This window comes from Entelurus aequoreus, linkage group LG19 (assembly GCF_033978785.1).
Source record: "Entelurus aequoreus isolate RoL-2023_Sb linkage group LG19, RoL_Eaeq_v1.1, whole genome shotgun sequence".
Taxonomy (NCBI): Eukaryota; Metazoa; Chordata; class Actinopteri; order Syngnathiformes; family Syngnathidae; genus Entelurus; species Entelurus aequoreus.
Window position 1 is genome coordinate 23,933,019 of NC_084749.1, and position 22,816 is coordinate 23,955,834.

Here is a 22,816-nt window from a genome sequence, read left to right on the forward strand (position 1 = left end):
AAAGCAGAGACCTAATCCTGCAGCCACCAAACCGGATCCCCTCAACGCCTTGACTGCGCCTAGAAATTCTGTCCATAAAAGTTATGAACAGAATCAGTGACAAAGGGCAGCCTTGGCGGAGTCCAACCCTCACTGGAAACGTGTCCGACTTACTGCCGGCAATGCGGACTAAGCTCTGACACTGATCGTACAGGGAGCGGACCGCCACAATCAGACAGTCCGATACCCCATACTCTCTGAGCACTCCCCACAGGACTTCCCGAGGGACACGGTCGAACGCCTTCTCCAAGTCCACAATAGTGTTGTATTGTTTATGTATATATTGACCTTTTTTTTAAATTGTGAGCCATGTAGGCTTTGTGAACCACGACAAGCTGTTGCTCAAATTGAATTGCCCCTTGAGGGATTAAGAAAGTTGTTTTAATTGAATTTGAATTGAGATGTTACATGATGTTGGTGGTGCACAACCTGTTGTGCTAATAAAAACGGTGATAAAAAATGAATTTTTTCACATCTTTATTTACTCACCAATTTCAAATAGTACCGATAAGAGTAACGATGAATACCGGTATCAAAAAGAAATAACGATATTGGTATCGGTATGGACACAGTCTCGAGGATATACATCCCTAATCCAAATAGGTTCATTAGGTGTTCAAATAATTATGCAGTTTGTTATTTTTATAGCCAGACCTGTGTGGTTATTTCCATACCTGACGGTTTCGGCTACAAGTGTTGCCTTCCTTAGAGGTTGTCAAGGCAACAGTTGTAGCAGCAAACCATCAGGTACGGAAAAAAACACACAGGTCTGGCTATAAGAATGACAGATTGCGATATACATCCCTATTAACAGCACCCATGACCCACAGAGCATCTGATTGTTGGTGGGGAATTGTTGATATGAAGCAGACAGAATTACAAACTGCCATGCTGAGGTGTTATTTCCTCTGCAGTACTATGTCATCATTTCACTTCTGTGGACTTCAGGACAGCGATGGGTAAAAATGCTGAAAACGCTTCCCCTTAAACACTAAGGAATAGATCTGGGTTTTTTTGTCCTGGGCATGACGTTAAAGTGCATCCGGCAGTGGAGGCTCCTCTATGGGGTCTTGGGGCACTAGGAGGTTAACCCCTTTACTACTGTTACCCCAGGTGGCCCTTGGCAAAGGCTAGTACCTGACTGCCCCCTAGCCAGGGATACGGTGAAGACCTCAACGGCGGAGCAGGCGGAAGACGGTAGATTTAAGAACTACCACAACGGCTGCGATGGCGGAAGAAGGCTGCAGCAGAAAAGGGTCCCCAGTCGTCTTGGACTCCATGCCACTGGACCCTGACCCGAGTCTGTCAAGGATCGTGTGGTGACTGTCTGTGCACCAGTCTCCCCACGTAAAAGAAAGTCACGCACAGGCATCCTCCATAAAGGGATACACCCCTACCAGGAGGATCGTCATACTCGTTCGAGTGACCGCCGATGATGATGAGATCTGTTTCTTTGAATCATTTTCCAATTTCCGGCGGACCAGTGCAAGTGAAAACAAAATAAAAAATGTTAAAAGTCTACTAATTGTAAAATAGCTTAATTACTGCTGTCCTGGTGGTTGAATGGTCAAAGGAAAACTATTTTTGGGGAGGAATTTGCTCATCATCTATACTATGTGAGACAAGAACACACAGTGTTTCCCTTTTTTGAAGTTAAGTAAATCATATTTACATAGCGCTTTTCTCTAGTGACTCAAAGCGCTTTACATACTGGAACCCATTATCTAAAGTTACAATTAAAACAATGCGGGTGCCACTGGGAGCAGGTGGGTGAAGTGTCTTGCCCAAGGACACAACGGCTGTGACTAGGATGGCAGAAGCAGGGATCAAACCTGGAACCCTCAAGTTGCTGGCACGCAAAAAACGGCTAGCGCGAAGCGACTAACAATGCAGGTCATAGGGATTCATTTCTAATCATGGTAGACTTTGTGAGAGCCAACAATCACTATTTTGGGACAAGTGATGATCCAGAACCTTATCTTTTTGAGCTTGAGTATATACTGTAGGATGAGTGTGGAGGGAGATGTGGCCAGCGCTGCCTGCAGGACCAAAGGTCACCGCCTCAGTCCATGGTGCTGAGGACAGAGTACCATCAGACGGGGGTGTGGCAGTGCTGACGGCGAGATACAGCTGGCAGGTGATTAGATTTCACAGGTGGTACGTGTTAATCTAATCATCTGTTGTCTTTAACAGTAAATGGCCGGGAGCAGGAGGAGAGAGAGGATACAGACGTGACTGAAAAATCACGTTCTGCTGGAGAAAGTAATTTGATAATATCTATGTACATTAAAACTTTGTTCAACTTCGCACACTTGGCTCCTGTGAAGTGTATGCCAGTGGTACCGCTAGGAAGCGACCTCTACAATGAGCTACACGTTTTTTAAGCTGGGTGCTAAGCAAATCCCTTTTTAGCTGGTAGCGTGAAGAATTTTTAAGTTTCAAACTTTTTCAAACTCATTAAGGGGATTTAGCAGCAACACCAGTAGCTACTAGCATACATATCAGCTCTCGATAGTAGCCGGGGACACTGTGAGCAAGACACTGTGTCACTATGCCAGTAAAGTAGTTCCTCGGAAATAGCTCCTACAACAACAATGTTGCTATAGCTTGGTTAATATGCAGGCCACGTCATGTAAATGGAGTGTTGTTGGCCATTTTTAAAATGTTTTGTAGAGGGATTTATGAACAAAATAGTAAACTCCCCTTTACATGCATTGTTAGTCACCTCATTATAGCATTTTTTTTTTACTATCGAGAACGCACAGAAAAGGGAGGTTGTGTGTTTTTGTCTCATAATCGGCTTGTGGATGATAGGCAAAATGTTAAAAGTAGTTTTCCTTTAAATTAAATTGAAACAACACTTAGATCTTAATTGTTAACCAAAATGAACATAAAACATTCAAAAGCTTGATGCAATGACCTCTTCATCATGGTGATTATTTCAGTGTGTTAATTATTGTTTCCCTCTTCCAGAAAGTCCTCCACTAGTTTGTTGAATTCCTCAGCGAACCTCAGATGGAGATTGTGTTTTCCGTTTGGCATCAGGTGTAATCTAAATTTGGGACATAATTTTAATAACACTGAAAAACATTGTTATGAATTAGTTTGTATGTGAGTAAAAAAGTTAATTTGATCCCATACCAACCAGCAAGCATTCTGACCCCCACAGGAAAATGTTCCTAATCTCAATGTGTTATGTGGATAAAAGCCACACCCTAAAACGTACCTTAAAACCCTTATCCCAGGGGTCCTTTAACCTTTTGAATATATATATATATATATATATATATATATATATATATATATATATATATATATATATATATATATATATATATATATATATATATATATATATACTACCGTTCAAAAGTTTGGGGTCACATTGAAATGTCCTTATTTATGAAGGAAAAGCACTGTACTATTCAATGAAGATAACTTTAAACTAGTCTTAACTTTAAAGAAATACACTCTATACATTGCTAATGTGGTAAATGACTATTCTAGCTGCAAATGTCTGGTTTTTGGTGCAATATCTACATAGGTGTATAGAGGCCCATTTCCAGCAACTATCACTCCAGTGTTCTAATGGTACAATGTGTTTGCTCATTGGCTCAGAAGGCTAATTGATGATTAGAAAACGCTTGTGCAATCATGTTCACACATCTGAAAACAGTTTAGCTCGTTACAGAAGCTACAAAACTGACCTTCCTTTGAGCAGATTGAGTTTCTGGAGCATCACATTTGTGGGGTCAATTAAACGCTCAAAATGGCTAGAAAAAGAGAACTTTCATCTGAAACTCGACAGTCTATTCTTGTTCTTAGAAATGAAGGCTATTCCACAATTGTTTGGGTGACCCCAAACTTTTGAACGGTAGTGTATATATATATATATATATATATATATATATATATATATATATATATATATATATATATATATATATATATATATATATATATATATATATATATATATATATATATATACATATATATATATATATATACACATGTACATGTGTATATACATACATACATATACATATATATATATATATATATATATATATATATATATATATATATATATATATATATATATATATATATATATATATATATATATGTATATATATATATATATATGAGTACAGGCCAAAAGTTTGGACACACCTTCTCATTTAATGCGTTTTCTTTATCTTCATGACTATTTACATTGTAGATTGTCACTGAAGGCATCAAAACTAGGAATGAACACATGTGGAGTTATGTACTTAACAAAAAAAGGTGAAATAACTGAAAACATGTTTTATATTCTAGTTTCTTCAAAATAGCCATCTTTGCTCTGATTACTGCTTTGCACACTCTTGGCATTCTCTCGATGAGCTTCAAGAGGTAGTCACCTGAAATGGTTTTCACTTCACAGGTGTGCCTTATCTGGTTTATTAGTGGAATTTCTTGCTTTATCAATGGGGTTTGTTGGCCCCATCAGTTGTGTTGTGAATGAGAAGATGTATCCAAACTTTTGGCTTGTACTGTATACACATATACATATTATATATAAACGTATGCAAATATACATATAACTATAGAAGTACAAAACCCAAAACCCGTTGTGGAATTCGTTAAGAAAAACAGAATACAATGATTTGCAAATCCTTTTCAGCTTTTATTCAATTGAATAGACTGCAAAGAAAAGATATTTAATGTTCGAACTGAGAAACATTTTTTTTTTTTGCAAATAATCATTAACTTAGAATTTAATGGCAGCAACACATTGCAAAAAAGTTGGCACAGGGGCATTTTTACCACTGTGTTACATGGCCTTTCCTTTTAACAACACTCAGTAAACGTTTGGGAACTGAGGAGACCAATTTTTGAAGCTTTTCAGGTGAAATGATTTCCCATTCTTGCTTGTTCAACAGTCCGGGGTCTCCGTTGTGGTATTTTAGGCTTCATATTGTGACACACATTTTCAATGGGAGACAGGTCTAGACTACAGGCAGGCCAGTCTAGTACCCGCAATCTTTTACTACGAAGCGACGCTGTTGTAACACGTGGCTTGGCATTGTCTTGCTGAAATAAGCAGGGGCGTCCATGATAACGTTGCTTGGATGGCAACATATGTTGCTCCAAAACCTGTATGTATTAATGGTGCCTTCACAGATGTGTAAGTTACCCATGCCTTGCGCACTAATATACCCCCATACCATCAAAGATGCTGGATTTTGAACTTTGCGCCTATAACATAAATGGTTCTTTTCCTCTTTGTTCCGGAGGACACAACATCCACAGTTTCCAAAACAATTTGAAATGTGGACTCGTGAAACCACAGAACACTTTTCCACTTGGCATCAGTCCATCTTAGATGAGCTCGGGCACAGTGAAGCCGCCGGCGTTTCTGGGTGTTGTTGATAAATGGCTTTGGTTTTGCATAGTAGAGTTTTAACTTGCACCTACAGATGTAGCGACCAACTGTAGTTCCGGACATTGGTTTTCTGAAGTGTTCCTGAGCTCATGTGGTGATATCCTTTACACACTGATGTTGCTTTTTGATGCAGTACCGCCTGAGGGATCTAAGGTCATGGGCAGTGATTTCTCCAGATTCTCTGAACCTTTGGTGATATTATGGACTGTGGATCTTGAAATACTGAATCTCTAAATTCCTTGCAATGGCTCATTGAGAAATGTTGTTCTGAAACTGTTGGACAATTTGCTCACAAATTTGTTAAAGTGTTGACCCTCGCCCCATCCTTGTTTGTGAATGACTAAGCATTTTATGGAAGCTGCTTTTATACCCAATCATGGCACACACCTTTTCCCAATTAGCCTGTTCACCTGTGGGATGTTCCAAATAAGTATTGGATGAGCATTCCTCCACTTTCTCCGTCTTTTTTGCCACTTGTGCCAGCTTTTTTGGAACATGTTGCAGGCATCAAATTCCAAATGAGCTCATATTTGCCCAAAATAACCAAGTTTAAAAGCTCGAACGTTAAGTATCTTGTCTTTGCAGTGTATTTAAATGAATATAAGTTGAAAAGGATTTGTAAAACAAGGTATTCTGTTTTTATTTACGATTTACACAACGTGCTAACTTCACTGGTTTTGGGTTTTGTACATTGGCTAGGTGAAACAGAGTCATGTGGCCGTGCATGCTGAAACAAGTCTCTCTAAACGAACCGAATGAATGTGTCTTTGCAAGTAGTAATCAATAAATTATAAATAGTTATAACGATGATTATAACTATAATATTTGTTTCAGTGTTCTGCATACGGCCGTACTGCCCAGAGGATCAGATGGAAGTGCAGAAGATTTTCATGGAGATGAAAATCTCCATTAAAATGTCTAATGTAACAGTAAAAGTAACATTTCTTCTTGACAAAAATATTCAAGTAAAAGTAAAACAACATTACAATTACTCTGAAAAGTAAAATGTATCCAAAAAGTTACTTCAGTAAATGTAACGTGATACCACCCACCTCTGCAAAGAGATCACTATTGGTTAGGGATGTCCGATAATGGCTTTTTGCCGATATCCGATATTCCGATATTGTCCAACTCTTTAATTACCGATACCGATATCAACCGATACTGATATCAACCGATACCGATATATACAGTCGTAAAACTAACACATTATTATGCCTAATTTGGACAACCAGGTATGGTGAAGATAAGGTCCTTTTTAAAAAAAAATATAAAATAAAATAAGATAAATAAATTAAAAACATTTTCTTGAATAAAAAAGAAAGTAAAACAATATAAAAACAGTTACATAGAAACTAGTAATCAATGAAAATGAGTAAAATGAACTGTTAAAGGTTAGTACTATTAGTGGACCAGCAGCGCGCACAATCATGTGTGCTTACGGACTGTATCCCTTGCAGACTGTATTGTTATATGTTGATATATAATGTAGGAATCAGAATATTAATAACAGAAAGAAACAATCCTTTTGTGTGAATGAGTGTGAATGAGTGTAAATGGGGGAGGGAGTTTTTTTTGGGTTGGTGCACTAATTGTAAGTGTATCTTGTGTTTTTTATGTTGATTTAATTTAAAAACCAAAAAAACCACACAAAAAAACCATACCGGTAATGATAAAACCGATACCAATATTTTCCGATATTACATTTTAAAGCATTTATCGGACATCTCTACTATTGGTGCAATAATTTTAAAATGGAGGAAATAACAGTCAAATGCCCTGACTCTGGAGCTTTTTACAAGATTTCACTTTGTGGAGTATTTCGGGTTTAGTGTTTCCCCTACCAAATTAGGGTGTGGACTTTTTCACATGTTTGTCTGGCTGTTACAATAAACAATAATGGACTGTTCACAGCTTTATAATGGGGCATACTTGCAAAATCAGCAGGGAATCAAATACTCCTTTCCCCAACTATTTCACATTGCCTCACCTTGATCCCTGGATATGTTTGAGAAGGAAGTGTGGGTGGAAGCTGGGGACCATTGGATCTTTTTCTCCATGAATGATCAGAGTCGGACATCTGATCAGAGGAAGAAGTTCAATGCAGATGTTCCCTAAAAACAAGACATTTGAACAAAATAAAATGACATGTACTTCTATACAATATACCAGTATCATGTGATTCTTGATATTGAAACATTTCCATCCCCCCAAAAAATCTATTTCAAAACATTGATATATGTGCGTATCATATATTGGGAATATTATAAAATACTATGGTGTATTAATCAGCATTGTAGTTCTAAAATTATTTTGGTTTCTTTGGCTCAGCAACCACGTCTCTCACTGCTCACAAGCATTTTCTGAAGAAATGTAGATTTCTAGCTTTGTTTTATTGTATTAACTGTATCCTCTCAGCATCCATTGCACCGGTCACTTCCAAACCTTCTAAGGTTTCTCATTGTTCCCATTGGGATCTGAGCCAATGATGTCATTGTGGCTTGTGCAGCCCTTTGAGACATTTGTAATCAAGAGCTATGTAAATAAACTTTGATTGATTGATTGACTGATTTAATTATGAAGGAATATATTCATCAGTAAATGACATGCTACCATATAATACACATAGTTTAATGAATATGTAGATATTTTAACCATTTGATCGGTACGCTGACAATTATACCTGTGGGATAACTAGTATAACCATAAATGTAGTTGTCTGCGAGCTTGTTTACCTGAGAAATAGTTACTATACTGTATATAAGATCTACTATACCATAGTACAGGGTTATCAAACTTTTTTTCATTGAGGGCCACATCGCAGGAATGGCTGCTTTCAGAGGGCCGTTTTTTAAAATTAATTTACGTTATGCATGCGGGTAATAACCTGTGATTAATCATGATTAATCGAAATGCATATGCATTTGATAATTCGATGATCAAAACCAACGTTTCCCATCCAACCTGATGGAGATTGAGAGGTGCTGAAAAGAGTAATGGGCGAAACTGCCCAAAGATAGGTGTGCCAAGCTTGTTGCATCATACTCAAAAAGACTTGAGGCTGTAATTGCTGCCAAAGGTGCGTCAACAAAGTAATGAGCAAAGGCTGTGAATACTTGAATATCTTTGAATATCTTAGTTTTTTATCTATAATAAATACATTTAAAAAATCAAAAACCTTTTCACATTGTCATTATGGACATTAAGGACAAAAATGATGTTATTCCATTTTGGAATAAGGCAGTAATATAACCAAATGTAGAAAAAGTGAACTGTGCATATATATACAAAACCCAAAACCGGTGAAGTTTGCACATTGTGTAATTCGTAAATAAAAACAGAATACAATGATTTGCAAATCCTTTTCAACTTATATTCAATTGAATAGACTGCAAAGACAATATATTTAATGTTCGAACTGAAAAACTAAATGTTTTTTTGCAAACAAGCATTAACTTAGAATTTAATGGCAGCAACACATTGCAAAAAAGTTGGCAAAGGGGCATTTTTACGCCGTTGTTACATGGCCTTTCCTTTTAACAACACTCAGTAAACGTTTGAGAACTGAGGAGACCAATTTTTGAAGCTTTTCAGGTGAAATTATTTTTCATTCTTGCTTGATGTACAGCTTAAGTTGTTCAACAGTTCGGGGTCTCCGTTGTGGTATTTTACGCTTCATAATGCGCCAACCATTTTCCATTGGAGACAAGTCTGGACTACAGGCAGGCCAGTCTAGTACCCGCACTCTTTTATTATGAAGCCACGCTGTTGTAACACGTGCAAATGTGGCTTGGCATTGTTTTGCTGAAATAAGCAGGGGCGTCCATGAAAAAGACGTTGCTTGGATGGCAACATATGTTGCTCCAAAACCTGTATGTACCTTTAAGCATTAATGGTGCCTTCACAGATGTGTAAGTTACCCATGCCTTGGGCACTAATACACCCCCGTACCATCACAGATGCTGGCTTTTGAACTTTGCGCATATAACAGTCTGGATGGTTCTTTTCTTCTTTGGTCCGGAGGACACGACGTCCACAGTTTCCAAAAACAATTTGACTCGTCAGACCACAGAACACTTTTCCACTTTGCATCAGTCCATCTTAGATGAGCTCGGGCCCAGCGAAGTGTTTCTGGGTGTTGTTGATAAATGGCTTTGACTTTGCATAGTAGGGTTTTAACTTGCACTTACATATGTAGCGACAAACTGTAGTTACTGACAGTAGTTTTCTGAAGTATTCCTGAGCCCATGTGGTGATATCCTTTACACACGGATGTTGCTTTTTGATGCAGTGCCACCTGAGAGATCGAAGGTCACGGGCATTGCTGCTTACATGCTGTGATTTCTACAGATTCTCTGAACCTTTTGATGATATTACGGACCGTAGATGGTGTAATCCTGTTAATCTTAAACTGTTCGACAATTTGCTCACGCAATTGTTCACAAAGTGGTGAGCCTCGCCCCATCCTCTTTTGTGAATGACTGAGAATTTCATGGAAGCTGATTTTATACCCAATCATGGCACCCACCTGTTCCCAATTAGCCTGTTCATCTGTGGGATGTTCCAAACAAGTGTTTGATGAGCATTCCTCAGTGTTCTCAGTCTTTTTTGCCACTTGTGCCAGCTTTTTTGAAACGTGTTGCAGGCATCAAATTCCAAATGAGCAAATATTTGCAAAAAATAACAACTTTTTCCAGTTCGAACGTTAAGTATCTTGGCTTTGCAGTGTATTCAATTGAATATAAGTTGAAAAGGATTTGCAAATCATTGTATTCTGTTTTTATTTACGAATTACACAATGTGCCAACTTCACTAGTTTTGGGTTTTGTATTTAGATACATATATATATATATATATATTAGGGCTGCGAATCTTTGGGTGTCCCACGATTCGATTCAATATTGATTCTTGGGGTCACGATCAAAATAGATTTTTACGATTCAACGCGATTCTCGATTCAAAAATTATATTTTCCCGATTCAAAACGATTCTCTATTCATTCAATACATAGGATTTCAGCAGGATCTACCCCAGTCTGCTGACATGCAAGCAGAGTAGTAGATTTTTGTAAAAAGCTTTTTTAATTGTAAAGGACAATGTTTTATCAACTGATTGCAATAATGTAAATTTGTTTTAACTATTAAATGAACCAAAAATATGACTTATTTTATCTTTGTGAAAATATTGCTTATGAGATGCGATGCAAGTGTAAGCCACTGTGACACTATTCTTTTTTTCTTATATATATAAATGTCTAATGATAATGTCAATGAGGGATTTTTAATCATTGCTGTGTTGAAATTGTAACTAATATTGATACTGTTGTTGATAATATTCATTTTTGTTTCACTACTTTTGGTTTGTTCTGTGTCGTGTTTGTGTGTCCTCTCAATTGCTCTGTTTATTGCAGTTCTGAGTGTTGCTGGGTCGGGTTTGGTTTTGGAATTGGATTGCATTGTTATGGTATTGCTGTGTATTGTTTTGTTGAATTGATTAATTTTAAACAATTAAATTAAATAAATACATTAAAAAAAAGAAAATCGATTTTTTAAAATTGAGAATCGATTCTGAATCGCACAATGTGAGAATCGTGATTCGAATTTCAATCGCGATTCGAATTCGAATCGATTTTTTCCCACACCCCTAATATATATATATATATATGTGTGTGTTTCTATATGACTTTCCAGGATCACCCTTATGATCCTGCTTTTACTCGCTTATGGTTGACAACACAAAATCAGTACCTTCTGGTCTCTGTGCAAACTGGGAGATTCCATCCAGCCAGGCCACCCATGTTTTAGCAAACAATTCTGCACCATACACCTCCTCCATAGGCTGTCTCATCTTTGCGCTCCATCTGGACACATCACGGACCACTTGGCGGTCGCACAGAGCCACAGGCATGCAAGACAATTACGTGACAAAACATACCTGTTAATATACTAATCTACACGAGTTGAAGAAGGAAATGTACAGGGAAATCACCATTATAAATGTCAAGGTCATGTTGTGATACGAAAGCATTAGATCCCCATATGACCATCTTGTTGATTAACATGGGGTTCATGGCAGCAGCTACTAGGGCTGTAATTCCTCCATCACTCCACCCCAGCAGAGAGAACTTGACAAACCCCAAAGTCTAAAATGAAAATACTATGCATTAGTGAGCTGAAATACATTAGCATTATCTGCGCTAGTGGTTTACTTCTACAGGAAATTGTATGAAATGCTCTTTCCAATCACAATGTATTTTACCTTCATTAAATCCACTGCGTCCCTTGCATCCCTTTCAAAGAAGTCTGTTGGGAAGTCTCTGTCCGGGGGTCGTGATCGTCCATAACCCCGAGGATCCCAGCCCACAACAGTAAAGAGCTCCTTGTTCAAAGACTTAAGCTGGGGTTGAAAATCTGTTTTAGTGCTTCCTGTTGTAAAAAATATATATAATGATGATGAGATTATTTACTGTACTCCTATGTATATATTGTATTGTGGTATGTACCCAGAGCACCAGGAAGTAACAGCACAGCGTGTTTCCCTGTGCCTGTCTTCTCATAGTAAAGACCCACTCCATTAACAAGCTGCCTGCCAGAGGTCAGTGAAGAGCTGCAGAAAAAAAACAGATGTCTTACGTTACACTGTTGGCGTTAACGCACTTAATGTGTCTTTTTACGCATTGAAATCAGAGAAGACGGGCGGATTATTATTTTTTTTTTTACCGACCCTGCCTTCTCTGGGTCAAAACTCTGGTTTACTTGCTTTTTATCGATTATCGCTTTTCGCCTGTGTTTTGTTTTGTTTATATATATCCGAGTTAAATTTATGTCCCCGTTTATTGCCTTTTTATTCATTTAGCACATTAGCAATGTATAGAGTGTATTTCTTTAAAGTTAAGACTAGTTTAAAGTTATCTTCATTGAAAAGTACAGTGCTTTTCCTTCAAAAATAAGGACATTTCAATGTGACCCCTAACTTTTGAACGGTAGTGTATATATATATATATATATATATATATATATATATATATATATATATATATATATATATATATACATATATATATATATATATATATATATATATATATATATATATATATATATATATATATATATATATATATATATATATATATATATATATATATATATATATATATATATATATATATATATATATTAGGGCTGCAAATAATGATTAATTTGATAATCGATTAATCTGTCGATTATTACTTAGATTAATTGATTAATAATCGGATAAAAGAGACAAACTACATTTCTATCCTTTCCAGTATTTTATTGAAAAAAAACTGCATACTGGCACCATACTTATTTTGATTATTGTTTCTCAGCTGTTTCTCAGATTGAATCTTTGCATGGTGAAACATTTTTTATGTATCATGCATCGTGTCAGAACAATGCTATTGTATTTAATTTTTAAATACACACAGACAAAACAGGCGGTTCCCCTATTATGTATGAGCAAATTGTAGTACTAAAACTTCAGTGCATTGCAACATATACATTTTAGGAAAAGAAGATGTAAACAAAACACTTTTGGAAAAGCTACCAGGTTTTCACTGTTGTTTGCTCAGGCAGCAACAATAAAATACAGAGAAAAGCAAGCTGCTCATCAAGCAGAGGTTTTATAACACCACAGTAACATAGCCTCAATGTTTTTTTTATTTGACTGGGACAGTACAATTAAACATTGCTACCCATAGGTAACCGATGTTAAAGTAAATAGGACTTCTAGCCACAGGCTAATTTGCAACCCTTATCCCTTGTTAGGCTTTTAAAGAAAAGTTGAGAAAAGTGAAAAACAGGGCAAAATAAAAATACATTAAAAATAATTGGCCCCATTTGTCTATAGTACATCCAGTTCTAGTGCTCATAATTCTGATTTTCCTTAAGCCACTTTTTCAGTTTTGTGGAGAAAAGTTTAATGTCCGACTGTGACTTTAACTTTTCACATTTTCTTGTAAACAGACAATATTTTCGGTATATTAGATGGAATTTTTCATGTAATTTACCAAAAATATTGTCTGATTATGAGACAATGTAAAAAGTACATGAATAAGAAAACATAATGAACCTTTTTGTGTGATTTTAACTCCAATGGCAAAAAGTTCCACAGATGTGAGGCCTTCACTGAGAACTCAGACTGACTCAGAGTCGTCTGGCAGCTTTTCACTCTACAGCTCCCACTGACTGCAGCTCGAGTCCGCACACCTTCACTACTGTATCTTTGTATTTCTTTACACATCACATCAGGGGCTAATCCATTAAGACACTTAAAAATAGCTTTTAAAAATTAGAAATGTATTAAATTATCAAAACTCATCATGTTATATTTTTGGGTAATATGGCAGTGATGATGCTTCATTGTTTTTTAGTCAACTATCTTTAGTGTTTGTTTATATAATGACAACAGAGGCATATGGGATAAAACCTTTGCATGCATGTAAACTTGTGCAGCTTGAACAGATAAACAAGGTCTAATAAGCCTGAAAAAATTTATATTTCTTGTTATGGACTTAGTCGTGTTTATAATATGGCCATCACATTTTAGCTTAGGGTCCAAAATACCACCCAAATATTTAAATTCCTATACCTGCTCTATTTTATTTTGATTAATGTTGACCTGAATTTCATTTAATGATTGTTTCTTCAAAAAGAAACACATTTAGACTGTTTGGTTATAATTTAGGGTTAAACAGTTATTTTGAAGCCATGTTGATACTTCAGCTAACTGTCTGTTCAATATCTCTGAAGCCTGTTAAGGGGTGTCGGCCTTGGCAGATGGTATTTTTGCAAATATTGGGGAGGTCATTTATACAGTATATATACTGAAAGGCAGCGGGCCCAAAATAGATCCCTGTAGCACACCCAAATCATCATTTATTATGTCTGATTTTACACCATTCATTTGAACACATTGTTGTCGCAATTCAAAATATGATTTCAACCAATTTACGGTTTGTTTTGATGAATTAAATTGTTTTAATTTTGTCATCAACACTCTGTGATTTACAGTGTCGAAAGCTTTTTTTAAATCTAAAAATACTGCTCCAACATATTTACCCTTGTCCAGACTACATTTGACCATTTCGGTGAAGTGGCACACAGCCATTTCAGTAGAATGTTTGGGCCGGAATCCAATTTGTTTAGGATTTAGTAAATTATTTTCTTCTAAATGAATCATCAATTGTTCAGCCACCAGCTTCTCAAGTCTGGTGGTATTGACCAATTGGTCAATAATTGCATGCCTCATCTACTGCACCAGACTTAAAAATTGGTGTCACAACAGCTGTTTTAAAACTTTATGGGAATTCACCATTTTTAATGGATAGATTTACTAAGTGTAATATGGGTTTTGATAATAGTGTAGCATGCTTTTTTATTAAAGAGTTTCTATATGAAATATATATTTTGCTTTTGAATGGTTCAGATAGCTAATACAAACCTGAAACCAGTGAAGTTGGCATGTTGTGTAAATCGTAAATAAAAACAGAATACAATGATTTGCAAATCCTAAATTCAATTGAATATATATTCATATTCTCTACTGCTCACTAGTGTTACCATATCTAAATTATTATGCAGAAATATAGGAAAAACTACAAATGTGCGCTTTATTAACTAACAGTGTTACAAAAAAGATCAATTTCAATTATACATACTGTTGGATATAGAGAACATACAAACCCTTTTTTTATTGCATCAAAAATATTGAAATTTAACGATTTGGTGCATTTGCAAACAGCTAAAATTATGTATGAAGCAATATAACCTGCTACCCAAGAATGTACAACATTTTTTCTCAACAAAAGAGGAGAAATATAACCTTAGAGGAAAATCAAATAACACTTGTATACTCGTACAACACTTAAAACCTTTAGCATATCCGTATGTGGAATTAAATTATGGAACGGATTAACTAAATAAATGAAACAAAGCACCAATGTGATTCAGTTTAAGAGACTGTTCAAACTACAAGTGTTCACAAAGTACACAGAACAAGAATTATGATGAACATCTTGAACCCTTTTTTTTTTTAGATAAAGATTATTTATGTATTTAATATTTGTTTACTTACCATGGTATATTATTCATTTGTTATTTATTCACTATTCTGTTACAGAGAACAAGGAAAGGGGATACAATTGCTAAGATATGAAAAGGAGTAGGATTAAATAAGATCAGCTTCTTCCTACTCCTTTTGGGACGTGCTGTAATGAAACAACTGGAAATATGTGATGCATCACATTGTACCGTATGCATGTTCCAAATAAACTGAAAAGCACAGACATAGCATGTACAGCGTTTACAAACAGCCACCACAGTTGAAATGCTTCAGACAATCACATAATTTCTCCAAAGCTGAAGGAGATTTTGGCAAAATGAGGGTAATAAATTTTTTTTTTTGGTCGTTCTGTGCATTGATTTTTACATTTCTTGCGCTGTCAGGAGCCTGCTTGTCACCAAACACTGCATGAATGCAGCAGCAGACTATATTAAATAAGGTCGCAAAATTATACTTTCACAGAATTAAAGCATGTTTTATTGTAAGTTTATAAACTGGAGTATGTTTGGAACTATATTTAATTTAAAACATTTGTATGCTCGTACAACACTTAAAACCTTTAGTATATCAGTATGTGGAATTACATTATGGAACAGATTAACCAAATAAATGAAACAAAGCACCAATATGATTCAGTTTAAGAGAGTTCAAACTACAAATGTTCACAAAGTACATCTTGAACACTTTTTTTTCCTTTTTATCTTTTTTTTTATTGAGACAAAGATTATTTATGTATTTTATATTTGTATATTATTTTCTTACTATTAACTTGTCCACTGTTCTGTTACAGAGAACAAAGAAATTGGATACAATTCCTATGGTATGAAAATGGGTAGGATTAAATGAGCTCTGCTTCTTCCTACCCCTTTTCGGACGTGCTGTAATGAAACAACTGGAATTGTGTGAAGCATTACATTGTATCGTATGCATGTTCGAAATAAACTGAAACTGAACTGAACTGAACTGAAAAAATATAAATACATAAAGTTTTTGTTTATTTCGTCAGAAAAACTAACCTCAAAACGACAGCAATGGGTGAGGGCGGACCTACGTCACTTTCGCCTACCAATCCCCTAGCAACCGGGAATTCGTTGAAAACAAACCAGCTCACAGCGAACACAGCATTGACAGAAAAAGCATTTAACGAGCGTTGTGGCTTGGAAGTCGGCGTTAAATCCTTCATTTACGCATTTTTACTTATTCGCATATCGTGTGAAAAAACGAAAATGTATTATTTGCGTCAGACTCGTCTCAGTGAACTTTAAAGCTTCTCAGGCTTAGCTTAGCTTGCTAGTTAGCTTAGCCTGCGCACTACTAAGAAAGAGACGCGGAAGTTATCAACAACTTTGTGTGAACACGCCGTACTTGTTGGAGCCCACGTCGAAGAAGACGCGCTTGTTGTCCACAGTCATCGACGAGCCCTCCGGCGGCTCCGCGGGCTCCTCGTCCACGCCGTAATCGTCAATAAGTTTGGCCAAAGCGTCGCGGAACTCGATAAGTCCCTGCGCCGGGAGCGCGATGGTCTGACCCCAAGCCGGGCCCCCTGTTCACGGTCTGCCGGATCCTCAAGAACCGTCCCCGCTGGTTCTCTTTCAGGTCCATGTTGTACTTCCGATTCTCCCGCACTAGGAACTCGCTTTTCAGGGCCCGCCGCGGCTCATCCTGCACCATGCCCTGGGCGTAGTGTTCGATGAAGTCCCCCAAGTAGTCGCGGAACTCGACCGCCACCGACATAGACAGCGTGAGGCGGCTCTTGTTGCCACCGGCCCCGACTTTGGCTATCTGCAAGAAGCGGCCTTTGGCGTTCTGCTTGACGTCCAAGTAGAAGCGTTCGTTTTCCCGGTGTAAAGCTGCGAGCCATTTGTCTCGTCTCTGTGGGCTTTTATCACGTTTTGGCAGAACAAAATACAACCTTTCTTTTCCCTGTTTCCAGTTGTGGTTAGCACAACCAAAAACAACACAGTTTTTCGGCATTTTGGAGGCAGAATGACGGGTTTAATCAGCGTAGGACGACAGGTTAAAGAGTAATGGCAACGGTTTGTTTTCAACGCCAGTCTGGTTGCTATGGCTCGAAGAACCCGTATGTAGCTCAGTTGCCCGGATGTCGGCCCTCACCCATTGCATTGGTAGAAAAAATGGCGCCTGTTCTTTAGTCAGTGGCACCCCCTGGCGTCATTCACTGAAGAGTCAATGTGGTTGAACATTTAAGTCTACCCTTTGTTTATATTTATATAGTTGTGTCCTTTTACGCCGAGGTAAACTATTATTTTATACAAAACAATAATAAAGCATTCAAATATCACAGCACTTGACGTCGCAGAAGATCTGTGTAAAATATTGCAAGTCCAGGAACGAAGTGACGTATGGTTTGCGCTTGCGCGGACCGATCGGGTCTTTCGGTACCGATCGGGTAGTGACACTCGTTTCACCTCCGCGAGTAAGCGAACGAGCAAACAGATTGAAAACAGGTACGTATGACCGGATCCAGTAGAACACTCGGGAGTTTTGGAACGACTCGCTCATGAGTCGCGCATCTCGAAGGAACATGCAACGAGCGACCTCATTCAACGACACAAATGTGTTCATAAAACAAGGTAAGGGTATTTCAGCGGATACATTTTTCGGTAGAAGATGAGCACGTTACCAGTAGGACTGCATCGCTGTCGTCGTTCTCTGAATGTGAAACAGGCTCCCTGCCCGCAAGAACGTCGCCATTGGCGCGGAAAGTGGTAAACAAAGTCCACACTCCTGCCGTAATGTACTACGAACCTTCGCTGTTTTAAAGTGAAAGTACACAAATAAATGGACACTCCCCCAATGTGCTGGTAAAATCAGTTACATGAGATTTATTTCTTGTCTTTTTTAAATAACAATGAAGAATTTTAAAATGGTCATAATGGTCATATTTTTTGATTGATTGAAACTTGTATTATTTATTTATAAACTTTGAATTATTATGGATTAAATGACTTGATTACTACACGACAGGATGACGTACGCGACTCAGATTGATTGATTGAGACTTTTGTTAGTAGATTGCACAGTACAGTACATATTCCGTACAATTGACCACTAAATTGTAACACCCGAATACATTTTTCAACTTGTTTAAGTCGGGGCCCACGTTAATCAATTCATGGTACAAATATATACTATCAGCATAATACAGTCATCACACAAGTTAATCAACAGAGTATATACATTGAATTATTTACATTATTTATAGGAATGTCCGATAATGGCTTTTTTGCCGATATCCGATATTCCGATATTGTCCAACTCTTAATCACCGTTACCGATATCAACCGATACCGATATATACAGTCGTGGAATTAACACATTATTATGCTTAATTTTGACAACCAGGTATGGTGAAGATAAGGTCCTTTTTAAAAATAAAGAAAGAAAATAAGATAAATAAATTAAAAACATTTTCTTGAATTAAAAAGAAAGTAAAACAATATAAAAACAGTTACATAGAATCTAGTAATCAATGAAAATGAGTCAAATTAACTGTCAAAGGCCTACTGAAACCCACTACTACCGACCACGCAGTCTGATAGTTTATATATCAATGATGAAATCTTAACATTGCAACACATGCCAATACGGCCGGGTTAACTTATAAAGTGCAATTTTAAATTTCCCGGGAAATATCCAGCTGAAAACGTCTCGGTATGATGTTTGCGCGTGACGTCACGGATTGAACGGAAGTATTGGGACACCATTGTGTCCCAATACAAACAGCGTCTGTTTTCATCGAAAAATTCCACAGTATTCTGGACATCTGTGTTGGTGAATCTTTTGCAATTTGTTTAATGAACAATGGAGACTGCAAAGAAGAAAGCTGTAGGTGGGATCGGTGTATTAGCGGCTGGCTACAGCAACACAACCAGGAGGACTTTGAGTTGGATAGCAGACGCACTATCGGACGCTAGCCGCCGACCGCACCGATGATCGGGTGAAGTCTTTCGTCGTGCCGTCGATCGCTGGAACGCAGGTGAGCACGGGTCGTGATGAGCAGATGAGCGCTGGCATAGGTGGAGAGCTAATGTTTTTAGCATAGCTCTGTCGAGGTCCCGTAGCTAAGTTAGCTTCAATGGCGTCGTTAGCAACAGCATTGCTAGGCTTCACCAGGCTGGACAGCATTAACCGTGTGGTTACAGGTCCAGGGTTTGGTTCGGTGTCTCCTGATAGTAGAAATAATAGTAGTATTGTTGATCTTCTGTCTATCCTTCCAGTCAGGGGCATGTTTCTTCTGTTTCTATCCGCAGTTAAGCACTATGCTATCACGTTAGCTCCGAAGCTAAAGTGCTTCACCGATGTATTGTCGTGGAGATAAAAGTCACTGTGAATGTCCATTTCGCATTCTCGACTCTCATTTTATATATATATATATATATATATATATATATATATATATATATATATATATATACACCATATATATATATATATATATAGTATCCAAGGTGGTTTAAAATACAAATCTGTGATCCACAATAGAAAAAGGAGGAAGTGTGGAATCCAATGAGCCGTTGTACCTAAGTTACGGTCAGAGCGACAAAAAGATACACCCTGGCGTCCTGCACTGCACTCTAATCCTTCACTCTCACTTTCCTCATCCACAAATCTTTCATTCTCGCTCAAATTAATGGGGTAATCGTCGCTTTCTCGGTCCGAATTGCTCTCGCTGCTGGTGTAAACAATGTGCAGATGTGAGGAGCTCTTCAACCTGTGACGTCACGCTACTTCCGGTACAGGCAAGGCTTTTTTATCAGCGACCAAAAGTTGCGAACTTTATCGTCGATGTTCTCTGCTAAATCCTTTCAGCAAAAATATGGCAATATCGCGAAATGATCAAGTATGACACATAGAATGGACCTGCTATCCCCGTTTAAATAAGAACATTTCATTTCAGTAGGCCTTTAAAGGTTAGTACTATTAGTGGACCAGCAGCACGCACAATCATGTGTGCTTACGGACTGTATCCCTTGCAGACTGTATTGATATACACTCATTTGTGTGAATGAGTGTGAATGAGTGTAAATGTGGGGGGGGGGGGGGTTTGGGTTGGTGCACTAATTGTAAGTGTATCTTGTGTTTTTTATGTTGATTTAATTAAAAAAACACCAAAAAAAAACAACAACAAAAACGATACCGATAGAAAAAAAAACGATACCGATAATTATAATATTATAATATATAATATAATATTACATTTTAAAGCATTTATCGGCCGATAATATCGGCCGATAAATAATTAGAGATGGCCGATATTATCGGACATCTCTAATTATTTACAATCCGGGGGGTGGGATGTGGAGGGGGTTGGGGCGGGGGGGTTAGGTTTGGTTGATGTCAGCACTTCAGTCATCAACAATTATATCATCTGAGGAATGGACATTGAAACAGTGTAGGTCTGACTTCGTAGGATATGTACAGCGAGCAGAGAACATAGTGAGTTCAGAAAGCATAAGAACAAGTAACATTTGATTATTTACAATCTGGGGAGGTGGGATGTGGTGGGGGGAGGGTGTTAGTCTAGGGTTGTAGTTGCCTGGAGGTGTTCCTTTAGTGCGGTTTTGAAGGAGGGTAGAGATGCACTTTCTTTTACACCTGTTGGGAGTGCATTCCATATTGATGTGGCATAGAAGGAGAATGAGTTAAGACCTTTGTTAGATCGGAATCTGGGTTTAACGTGGATTGTGGAGCTCCCCCTGGTGTTGTGGTTATGGCGGTCATTTACGTTATGGAAGTAGTTTGACATGTACTTCGGTATCAGGGAGGTGTAGCGAATTTTATAGACTAGGCTCAGTGCAAGTTGTTTTACTCTGTCCTCCAGCCTGTAAGAACGGCGTTAAAGGCCTACTGAAATGAATTTTTTTTATTTAAACGGGGATAGCAGATCTATTCTATGTGTCATACTTGATCATTTCGCGATATTGCCATATTTTTACTGAAAATATTTAGTAGAGAACAACGACGATAAAGATCGCAACTTTTGGTATCTGACAAAAAAAAAGCCTTGCCCCTACCGGAAGTAGCGTGATGTAGTCAGTTGTACATTTCCGCAAAGTTCCCTATTGTTTACAGTGATGGCGGCCAGAAGTGAGAGCGATTCGGACAGAGAAAGCGACTATTTCCCCATTAATTTGAGCGAGGATGAAAGATTTGTGGATGAGGAAAGTGCAGTGAAGGACTAGTGGGGAGTGGAAGCGATTCAGATAGGGAAGATGCTGTGAGAGGCGGGTGGGACCTGATATTCAGCTGGGAATGACTACAACAGTAAATATACACAAGACATATATATACTCTATTAGCCACAACACAACCAGCCCAAAGGACCGTTCACCTAACCCAAGGTTCATAAAGCTTATATATTTACCAAAAGTTACGTACATGACACGCACGTACGGGCAAGCCATCAAATGTTTGGAAGCGCGCGGGTGGGACCTGATATTCAGCTGGGAATGACTACAACAGTAAATAAACACAAGACGTATATATACTCTATTAGCCACAACACAACCAGGCTTATATTTAATATGCCACAAATTAATCCCGCATAAAAACACCTAGGTGTTTGTTATGCTAGCTCCTAGCTATAGCAGCTAGTATACTAGCTCCCGCCCATATAACCCGCCAATACAATTCAAACACCTGCACAACACACACAATCACTCAGCCCGAAGGACCGTTCACCTAACCCAGGGGTCGGCAACCCGCGGCTCCGGAGCCGCATGCGGCTCTTTGACCACTCTGTTGCGGCTCAGCTGCATACTTGCCGACCCTCCCGGTTTTCCCTGGAGACTTACGGAACTCAGTGTCTCTCCTAGAAATCTCCCAGGGCAAATATCCTCCGGTTTTCACCCTAACAACTAAATTAAGGGTGTGCCTTAATGGCACTGCATCTATTGTCCTCTATAGTCTGTACAAACAGCGTACCAGCCCGGCTACATGGTGTAAGCAGTTTCTGCTTGCACACGCAGGAGACAGCAAGGCATACTTGGTCAACAGCCACACAGTTTACACTGACAAACACATTTCTGGAGAACCTTCGCACCGTAACACAACATAAACACAACACAGCAAATACCCAGAATCCCATGCAGCCCGTCTACATTATATACCCCCCCCCCCACCAAATCCCCCCACACATCAACCCCCCCCCTCCCTCTGCGTCGGTTGAGGTGGGCGGGGTTTGGTGGGGGGGGGGGGGGGGTAGACCTGAAGAGTTAGGGCTGTATGGGATTCTGG

General features: G+C 38.1%; 1 protein-coding gene across 1 annotated transcript; it reads right to left on the minus strand.

The window, feature by feature from the left end:
* Window positions 1-499: 499 nt before the first annotated feature.
* bphl (biphenyl hydrolase like) lies at window positions 500-18,319 on the minus strand. Its single transcript, XM_062028144.1, has 7 exons — window positions 18,201-18,319; window positions 11,973-12,076; window positions 11,729-11,895; window positions 11,459-11,612; window positions 11,218-11,349; window positions 7,461-7,584; window positions 500-3,091 (listed from the first exon to the last, which is right to left on the minus strand). Exons 1-7 carry the CDS (start codon window positions 18,269-18,271, stop codon window positions 2,989-2,991), a joined length of 855 nt encoding a protein of 284 aa, XP_061884128.1. The 5' UTR covers window positions 18,272-18,319; the 3' UTR covers window positions 500-2,988.
* Window positions 18,320-22,816: the final 4,497 nt, after the last annotated feature.